The 9,207-nt window shown below is 42.4% G+C and overlaps 2 protein-coding genes across 4 annotated transcripts; both read left to right on the top strand.

Annotated features, from left to right (window-relative positions):
- Nucleotides 1-135: 135 nt before the first annotated feature.
- On the top strand, nt 136-5,408 carry yme1l1b (YME1-like 1b). Of its 3 annotated transcripts, none has more exons than XM_088396758.1 (18): nt 136-299; nt 1,008-1,139; nt 1,229-1,412; nt 1,592-1,684; nt 1,823-1,932; nt 2,133-2,283; nt 2,372-2,455; nt 2,639-2,812; nt 2,920-3,072; nt 3,175-3,307; nt 3,438-3,500; nt 3,570-3,682; nt 3,775-3,930; nt 4,021-4,172; nt 4,248-4,374; nt 4,450-4,523; nt 4,614-4,700; nt 4,957-5,408. In XM_088396758.1, the coding sequence occupies exons 1-18, from the start codon at nt 267-269 to the stop codon at nt 5,098-5,100; spliced, it is 2,163 nt and encodes a 720-aa protein (XP_088252884.1). In that variant the 5' UTR covers nt 136-266; the 3' UTR covers nt 5,101-5,408. The 3 variants fall into 3 exon arrangements, with proteins under 3 accessions (XP_088252884.1, XP_088252886.1, XP_088252885.1); XM_088396760.1 differs by having other exon boundaries at nt 2,660-2,812; XM_088396759.1 differs by having other exon boundaries at nt 1,232-1,412.
- A 259-nt stretch (nt 5,409-5,667) lies between these two features.
- Nucleotides 5,668-8,985, top strand: LOC148387931 (ras-related protein Rab-18-like). Its single transcript, XM_088396773.1, has 7 exons — nt 5,668-5,876; nt 6,175-6,230; nt 6,327-6,388; nt 6,727-6,799; nt 6,960-7,078; nt 7,239-7,305; nt 7,821-8,985. Exons 1-7 carry the CDS (start codon nt 5,809-5,811, stop codon nt 7,991-7,993), a joined length of 618 nt encoding a protein of 205 aa, XP_088252899.1. The 5' UTR covers nt 5,668-5,808; the 3' UTR covers nt 7,994-8,985.
- The last annotated feature ends 222 nt before the right edge of the window (nt 8,986-9,207 follow it).

A 9,207-nucleotide genomic window follows, 5' to 3' on the forward strand; every position in this document is an offset into this window, starting at 1 on the left:
TGCGCTCTGTTGCGGTCCAAATACTACATGCTCGGTGAAGTTTTACACTTGGCTGTCTTGGGTGTGAATGTGAATGAATGGTTGTTGGTGACGTCGTCTATCCGGAAAACAAAACAAGGTTACCAAAAAAAAAAGAAAAAACAACTGACGTCACATCCGGATCGCCATGCCAGTTGTCGCTTTTGCAAAAGTAAAAGTGACAGCCACGGACAAATACGCGTGAAGACAAGTCATTTGTATGGTTTCACGGTCGCTGTTGGCTTAAAATGCTTTCTTTGTCAACCGCTGTTCAGCCACAGGTAAGAAAACACTAGCCGTTTATCGAGAGCTAACGATACCAGTGATTTTTACTTTCTAACCTTAGTGTTGATCCTGTAGCTAGCTAACCTTAACCGTAGCTTTTAATGTGTGTACGACGTCCATGCCTTTATTGTTTTTCCTCATTTAGAACACCCTATTCTTTTCCGTAAATGCGCAAGTTTACGTGACGTGCGTGATCGTGCGGTTTAGTGAGATGAGACAGATGGGCTACTGAAGGCTAAATTGCGCAAGCACGTTTGACTCTCCAAAGTCGTTTGAGCATGGATCGATATTTCTAAGGTGATCGCGTCCATGTACGTCCGCTCTAGACAGTTCGACGCACTAATAGAACAATAAGAACACTGCTAGTAGTCACGTTTTTGACACTACATGAACGTCAAGATATCACATATATATCACGCAAAGCTTAAGATCAGGGGATGCTTTGAGAAGAATTGTCAATTTTTGGCTATGTGAAGCCCTTTGAGACGGTTTGTGATTTAGGGCTATACAAATAAACTTGACTTGACTTGACATTGGAACGACTTTCCATACTTTGACCAATGGACATCGATCAACAAGCTCAGGCTCACCTGTTTGGTCATGTGACGGCCATGGATGGATTTTGAAATGTAATTCACATTCCACAAATGCAATATTAACTTTAATGGTCAAATGTAAACTTTCTTCTTCTTTTGAAATGGCAGGTGACTGTTCCCCTGAGTCACCTCCTCAACGTTCTCAACTCTCTGAAAAGCTCAGTTGGATCCAGCAGCACCATCAACAAATCAAGAATACCAAATGAACAGGCCCGTCAGTCAGATCTACATGACTCTGAGGTTATTAGGCGAATTGCCAATCATGCACCTTTGGCCGGACACTGATACTAACTGCAATATTACATTTATAATCAAACTTCTGTGTGCAGCAGCCCCTGTGGAATCTACGAGACCTTGGTCTGTCAGACCTGGGAACGCAGCAGTTGAATGAGTTGGCGATGAGGCTGTTACCACGCTCAAATTCACAGGAAGCACAAGCCCCTGTAGTGGGTAATCGTACAAACTGGCGAACATCCCACCTTTCCACCCACTCTTTTTTTGTCAACAAGCATGGTGAGTTTCGGTAGCTTCTGGTTTTACTTGACCTACCACTGTTCTGTTCCCCCGAATAAGAACATGATGTAATTCTATTTTGATCTCTTACCCTCTTTTCCATAAGGTCACGCAAACACGGTGTTAAACTTCAAGTATAATGTCTGTCTACTATATTTTCCGCATGTCCTTGTTTCTAGGGTTTTCTCGTCTTCGAATGTCAACTCCAGTTTATTCCAGGCAGAGGCTCTCTCCTCTTCAGTTAGTCTGCGCAGAACTGCAACACAGTTCAGGTGACGCAAATCATGGACCTTTGACTTCTATCGTCGTCAATGGCACTGAACGACTCAAGATGTTGTACACGAATGGCGCAACGTGATCTGTTAACACACAGCCACAAAGCTTGAAGTGTTGTGTTTTTATTTTCAAAGTGTGGATCCAGCACAGAGGCTTTAAAACATTAAGGAGCAAAACCAAAAGACTGCAGTCAGCTGTTGAACGCCCTGTGGAATCGGAAGGGTTCCCTCCATCTTTCATGAAGGTGAACTGCTACGTAGATCCTGGGCTTGATGGTTCAACTCTGTAATTCTCTCATTGGTATCGCAATTGGTAATGATGCAAACTTTTTGGGGATGTTTGTTGCTTGTCACGCATTCACCTTGCATTTTACACAAAGCGCTTGAAAGTCAGCAGGCCTACATTTTTTATTCTTATTTAGTTGTCAATATCTCATTCCGATAGGGCTTCCTGACACGAGACAAGGGGATCGATGTGGAAAGTCTTGAAAGTCTAACAAAGAGCGGGAACGTACCCGACGGACAGCAGGATGCTTTTAAAAGGGGCTTCGCTGAGGGCTTTCTGAAAGCCCAAACGCTGACGCAACGCACACAAGGTAAGTAACAACCATTTGTGACATACTAGCAGTGCTGCGCTGCAGAAACACTGGAAAAAGACGATGACTTTATGCATCCAAATTTTAGATTCCCTCAGAAGGAATCGGCTCATCTTGTTGGTGTTGCTTCTTGTTGGGCTCTATGGGATCTCAAAGATTCCCTTCATATCAGGTAAGACGATCCTATCGCTTTTAAACTCCTTTTTTTTTACCTAAAGAAAAAGACAACAGAAAAGCATTCACGTTTCACTACAACTGTAGTTCTGATGCAACATGTGAACTCTAAAAACATCCTTGAAGTGAACTGAAAGAAAATTGTCGAGCAGCGTCATTTCGAATTTACCATTTTTCACAGTGCGGTTCCGAACCACAACAGGCCTGGACTCCTCAGTGGATCCCGTCCAACTGAAAAATGTCACGTTTGAGCACGTCAAAGGCGTGGAGGAAGCAAAAAATGAGCTGCAGGAAGTGGTAGAGTTTCTGAAGAACCCCCAGAAGTTCACAACCCTGGGGGGGAAATTGCCTAAAGGTCAGACAAAATGAATCATCGTGTCTCCAGTCATTGAATGAGGTCCTAAGGTTAGATTGATGTGTTTTCCTGTTTTTCTTACTCCATTATTCCACAAAACTCTTTAGGTGTTCTCCTGGTTGGCCCGCCAGGGACCGGAAAGACTTTACTGGCCAGAGCGGTTGCTGGAGAAGCAGATGTTCCGTTCTACTATGCCTCTGGCTCAGAGTTTGATGAAATGTTTGTTGGAGTTGGGGCTAGCCGCATCAGGAATCTTTTCAGTATGTCCGTTCTCACCGTTTGTCAATTAAATTCCACTTTTAAGGGCTTGAAAAAACACAACTCGTACCGAATGCTCAACTCTTCTTGCTGGTTTTGTCCAGGGGAAGCTAAAGCTAACGCTCCGTGCGTTATCTTTATTGATGAACTGGACAGCGTGGGTGGAAAAAGGATTGAGTCTCCCATGCATCCTTATTCCAGACAGACCATCAATCAACTGCTTGCTGAGATGGATGGGTAAACCCTTGAATTGTGTTCAATTTGACGGACGTTACATTGACGAAAGAGCCTTCAAATCACGTTGTTATCCCCACGGTGACCTCATTATGAGGACATTTTCATTCAATATTGCGTTCTTATGTTGAAGGTTCAAACCAAACGAAGGCGTCATCATTATCGGAGCCACCAACTTCCCAGAGGCTTTAGATAAGTACGTTTACATTCAGTACGCACACAAAACGGCACCCTTATTATGTAACCTGTCGATGGTCTTCTTTAGCGCCCTCATCCGCCCGGGGCGATTTGACATGCAGGTGACTGTCCCCAAACCAGATGTGAAAGGACGAACGGAGATTCTCAATTGGTACCTCCGAAAGATTAAAGTGGATCCAGGTGGGACATGAACATCAGCGCAGCTTTGGATTATGAATTGAACATCATATTGTGAATGTTTGTGTCGATCAACCAATGTAATTGCCTTGCAGCCATTGAGGCGAAGATTATTGCGAGGGGGACTGTGGGATTCTCTGGCGCTGACTTGGAAAATCTGGTAAACCAGGCTGCACTGAAGGCTGCAGTAGATGGTAAAGACATGGTCACCTTGAAGGAGCTGGAGTTTGCCAAGGACAAAATCCTCATGGGTGAGTCCCATTATTTAAGGCCGCCACATAGCTTCTTACAATGTAACACACACTTCTCACCTTTGATTATTTCTCTTCATTTCCTCACAGGCCCTGAAAGGAGGAGTGCGGAAATTGACAAGAAGAACAAGATCATCACTGCATACCATGAATCTGGCCATGCTATTGTGGCTTATTACACCAAAGACGCCATGCCCATTAACAAAGCCACTATCATGCCAAGGGGCCCCAGTCTGGGACATGTCAGTAAACCAAAACTATATATCTAGACTCTGCCCCCCCCCCCCAAAAAAAAAGCCTCACTGTCATTTTTGTAGGTGTCAATGCTGCCAGAGAATGATCGCTGGAATGAGACACGCTCTCAGTTGCTGGCTCAGATGGATGTCAGCATGGGAGGGCGAGTCGCTGAGGAGATCATATTTGGTCATGAGTACATCACAACAGGTTGGAATTTAAAGTGCTCAAACTCACACAGGTGATGAAGCTTGGATACAGAAAGTGATTGGCTTTCTTCTTTAGGAGCATCAAGTGACTTTGATAGCGCTACCAAGATTGCTAAGATGATGGTGACAAGATTTGGCATGTGTGAAAAGGTGAGCTGATAGGAAGGACAGAAACACCCAAACGTTAGGACTGTTTGTGATGGCTTTATGTGTCTTCATTTGGCCTTTTTTGTATGACAGTTAGGTGTGATGACCTATAAGAGCATGACAGAGCAAAGTCCAGAGACTCAAGCAGCTGTGGAGCATGAAATCAGAGTTTTGCTGAGGGTCTGTACTACGGTTTGAAGAACAACCTTTTTTCATTCACGGCACACCTTTTCATTGGAAAAAATCTCCCGGCACGGCACACCGCCAACAAAAATCTGTAAAGCTCCGGGCGCTACACCGCACAGGCACACAAATTGGAGAATTTCCCACGGCACCCCTGACAATATTTTGCGGCACCCCAGTTGAAAAACACTGGATTAGAACATGTCCTTTGATTCTTTCTAAATTGACATTGTCTTTTTTTTTTTTTGACTAGGAGTCTTACGAGCGAGCCAAAGCCCTCCTGAAATCTCACGCCAAAGAGCACAAGAACCTTGCTGATGCGCTGCTCCTGTACGAGACATTGGATGCCAAAGAGATCCAACTGGTCTTGGAGGGAAAGACCCTGGATACCAGATGAAAGCAGCCGGTGAAACACAACAAATGCGGGGGGGTTCTGGTATGGGATTTTCTAAGGTCTCAGGGGCTTGTGGGAAAGAGCTGTAAATCTATGCGTTAGAAAATGGTAGTGCTAAATTTACTTAACCCCAAGTGTTGTAAAGGTAAACATGTGCATTCACATAATGAATATCAGTCATCATGGTGGCAGAATAATCAATACATATTGTGTATTTATTTAGATTGTAAATGTCGCTCGCTCAGGCCACTCAGTACATGAATGCAAATATTTATCATAATCATAAAAATAAAAAGCTGCTGGCTTGTAAATTATGGGTTGGGAATTATTTAAATTCAGTTGCATGTGAATCAAGCATTTGGAGCTAATCCGTCTAATTCTCCACTTGTACTGTATGTCTGTTACCAATTTGGGTTTGTCCTCTATTGCTTTTACTTCAGTGCAAAACGCGAGTAAACGTGAGTTTGCTATTTTTCATGTGCAGTGTTCTATGCATTTGACTAAATAAAATCTCAGTTTTGACACGGCAAGAGTATTTTAGAAACGTCACGACATTTACACGTGACCAACGGTTATCCATGACGTCAGGGCTACACGTTGGGCGGAAGTTGTCCAAAGCTGCACGGGAATTACTAAACCAAAAACAAGCTGACTGTACATTGTTTTCAAAAGCGAAGCGAATCGCCTGACCAACTTGCGGTACATCGGAATATGGATGACGACGTACTGACAACTCTGAAACTGCTGATAATAGGCGAAAGTGGAGTGGGGAAGTCGAGGTATGTTTTGTCCCGAGCTAGCATGCTAGCTTAGCTTGTGAAGTGTGTTGACATCGGTTTCTTCGCACTGTGTTGCCCTGCGGTACTTTTCGCGAATCACGTCATGGTATTCTATTTTTTCAAATTCATTTCTTTTTTTCAGTAGTGTTGTTGGATTGCAATGACATCAAAAGATGTATTGTCAACTTTTCACTGCGTGTCGATTTTAGCTGATGCTGCTCGCCACCGGTGCCGACTGTTATATAAAACGTTGAAAGGCTTTAGTCCATTTTGCTAACTGCATCTCTTTCCCCGACAGCCTTCTCCTGAGATTCACAGAAGACACATTTGACCCAGAGCAGTCAGCGACAATAGGTACATTTCATACCCCAAGTTTGCCACGTTTTTTAACTGAACATTTCGTAATGGTCTAAAACCCTCTTGTTACCTTTCTCTTGCACGCCGACTAAGGTGTGGATTTCAAAGTGAAAACATTATCAATCGATGGAAACAAAGCAAAACTCGCCATATGGGTAAGACTGGTCATTATGTTGTCATGTCTTTTATTTGAATGTGGGCTCATGAAAAACATAGTGCAATACAATATATGTCCACTGGGTTGCGACGTTGCACAGAACAGTACATAAAATGCATATGTAAAAGAACCGTTCAACAACAAATAGTTTGAAGCGAACAAAAAACATTTGTATTTTTCTTATTTTTACCGTGCAAACGGTTCTCTTGCATTTAGATACCAATTAAAATATGGCAACAACAAAAAACCTTCTACCCCTACATAGCACTCGTGGATTCAACTTTTCACAGATACTTTTTTCCCCCCAACATCACTTGTATTGTCGTCTTCGTATAGGACACAGCTGGACAAGAAAGGTTTCGTACGCTAACACCCAGCTACTATCGCGGTGCCCAGGGAGTTATACTTGGTAAGTCATTTTTTTTAAAGCACATTAGCAGTGTGCCATATTTGACATTTTTTGCATTTTATGATTGCAGAATGTTTTTAGCATCACAGTCATTTTATTCTGTATGATGATTTCTTGCATAATGTTCTGTTTCTACTCATCATTTCTTTTGGGTTGACAGTATATGATGTTACAAAGCGTGACACCTTCACAAAGCTGGAAAACTGGTTGAATGAATTGGAAACCTACACCACTCGCAATGATATAGTAAAAATGCTTGTTGGCAACAAGATTGATCAGGTGAGTCTGGAAAAGATTTGCCTCCGCAGTTCCTCAGACCATTTTTAGAAATGTGAAATGTTTATTATGTTTATTTCGGACATTTCACTGCAACGTCCACTGTGCTTCTGTTTATGTGAAATGGTGGAAATAGTGTGAATTTCATGATTTGGGTTTTTAGGATGACCACGAAGTGGACAGAAATGAAGGCCTGAAGTTTGCGAGAAAACACTCGATGCTTTTTATCGGTAAGTGTCCATGTTGGAGTTAGGTTCAAGCTTAGCAAGTGATGCTTTTGATTTGTCTTTCTGGCCTGATTGAGCTGTTTTTGGTTGGATGCAGCTGCTCCAGATCGTTTGCATTATGATTAGCATCTAGATAGGCTTGAAATGTTGTTGCTTTAAATGGAGTATGTCTGCACGCTTTCCCAAATTTCTAATTCCCATATCCAAGCTTACCCCATTTGCAAAATTAGGTTAACGTGCTTTGGAGTTTCCATTTTAGCGCAGCAACATGAATGAGTGGCTTTGGGCCGAGCCAGGCAACAATGGGTTTGATTCGATCCACCGTGAGCCCGCCCGCCCGCTTGTCTTTTGCTTCTTAAATGGAGTCATCATGTAGACTACCTTGAATGTCATTATCATTAAAACCTGCACATTAAAGGAATAGTTTCCCTGATTTTTTATAAATGAAAGCCTTGTGGAGATTTTCTTGTTTTTGTTTGATGGAAATCTTTTTCCGTTTTTCTTTTCCCCCTCCCCAGAGGCAAGTGCAAAGACCAAAGACGGCGTACAGTGTGCCTTTGAGGAGCTTGTAGAGAAGATCCTCCAAACTCCGGGGCTTTGGGAGAGCGAAAGCCAGGGCCAGACACTGCAACTGGGGAATCAAGAGCAAGGCGGTGGCAGGGCATGCGGAGGGTACTGCTCCATACCTTGAAAGTGGACAAAAGAAACAAACAAAAAGAAAAGCTCGATAGAAATGACCTTAGTCCGGAACCAGGAAGGAGATGAAAAATGTGAGTTGGTAAGAGAGAGAGAGAGAGAGAGATCGGGCAGGACTCTTTGCACATGACACTTCTTTCTGTTTCAATGAATGGATCTAGTTTAAAAAAAAAAGTCTTTTGGCCTCCTAAGTTAGAGTTTGACTTTTGTGTGTGCTTGGGTTCAACACGCATGATGTCACTTTACAACAGAGAATGTGAGAGTGAAGCTGATAATATGAACCAATCCTGACCATCCTCTATGTATCAAGCAGCATTTTATATGGGGGGTGGATAACCTTCATTTAACCTCTGGCCATGAAAAACTTTCATGTTTTCCAAAAACACTACAGCACATCCACATTTTTCTTTTTATCAACTCATTTAATGTCATTATATGGACTTATTCATGAAATAATTTGCAATCAGAATGTATTGATCCACTCCTTCTACGTAGAGTGCAGAATCCTCCAAACGAGTTGATCATTCTAGTCTCATTGAAGGTTGTGAAACTATTCCCCCGTTTGTGCTGTATAGACCTCGTCATACCAGAAAGTTATTTAACATCATGTTTTCTTAGTCATCATTCGGTCCACTTCACCATTTATTGTTTCATTTTGTTTGTGTGTAATGTGGTCCATATTTAGTCTTCAAGGTGATGGTTTCAGACATGATGGAAGATCATTCATTCCCAAGCGTTTTCTCTTCTGCAGTATACCCATTTGTTGTACAGTCATTATTTGTCAACTTCTTTCCATGCCACCTTCCCTGTCTGTCCGTTGATGTTAATCACTTTCTGCAAATGTTTTACATTCTGTATCAAGTGAATTTTGCAATGCAGAATGTCGCAATGAATCTTGCCTTAACAACGAATGACGTTCTCTGTTTCCAGTGTTGTCAGAATTGTCCTGTTTCAAACAGAAATAAAAGGACACTTGGGGTGCAGTCATTCGAAACTATGATTTAATTGTCATGCAGTTTCCATTTGCTCTCAAGGCCCGCCCACATAATGATGAGGTGCCTTTTCATTGGCAACTCAGTTGATGAAGTGATGAGAACATGCGAGTCTGCAAATATTCTCAGGACAAAATGTAAAAAAAAAAATCTCAAAGTAGGTCGTGAGTGGAAAGATCCTGCTAATGATCTTGAGTCAAATAACTGCAGCCGTTTA

Source organism: Syngnathus floridae, chromosome 14 (assembly GCF_059516105.1).
Source record: "Syngnathus floridae isolate MCC-2025c chromosome 14, RoL_Sflo_1.0, whole genome shotgun sequence".
Taxonomy (NCBI): domain Eukaryota; kingdom Metazoa; phylum Chordata; class Actinopteri; order Syngnathiformes; family Syngnathidae; genus Syngnathus; species Syngnathus floridae.

Excerpts from the sequence above, each read along its gene's own strand:
- yme1l1b (XM_088396758.1), top strand. The coding sequence starts at position 267 with ATGCTTTCTTTGTCAACCGCTGTTCAGCCACAG. Across the intron at positions 2,813-2,919 it reads GGGGGGGAAATTGCCTAAAG|GTGTTCTCCTGGTTGGCCCG; the intron begins GTCAGACAAAAT and ends AAAACTCTTTAG. Across the intron at positions 3,308-3,437 it reads CTGCTTGCTGAGATGGATGG|GTTCAAACCAAACGAAGGCG; the intron begins GTAAACCCTTGA and ends CTTATGTTGAAG.
- LOC148387931 (XM_088396773.1), top strand. The coding sequence starts at position 5,809 with ATGGATGACGACGTACTGACAACTCTGAAACTGCTGATAATAGGCGAA. Across the intron at positions 6,389-6,726 it reads AAGCAAAACTCGCCATATGG|GACACAGCTGGACAAGAAAG; the intron begins GTAAGACTGGTC and ends GTCTTCGTATAG. Across the intron at positions 7,306-7,820 it reads ACACTCGATGCTTTTTATCG|AGGCAAGTGCAAAGACCAAA; the intron begins GTAAGTGTCCAT and ends CCCCCTCCCCAG.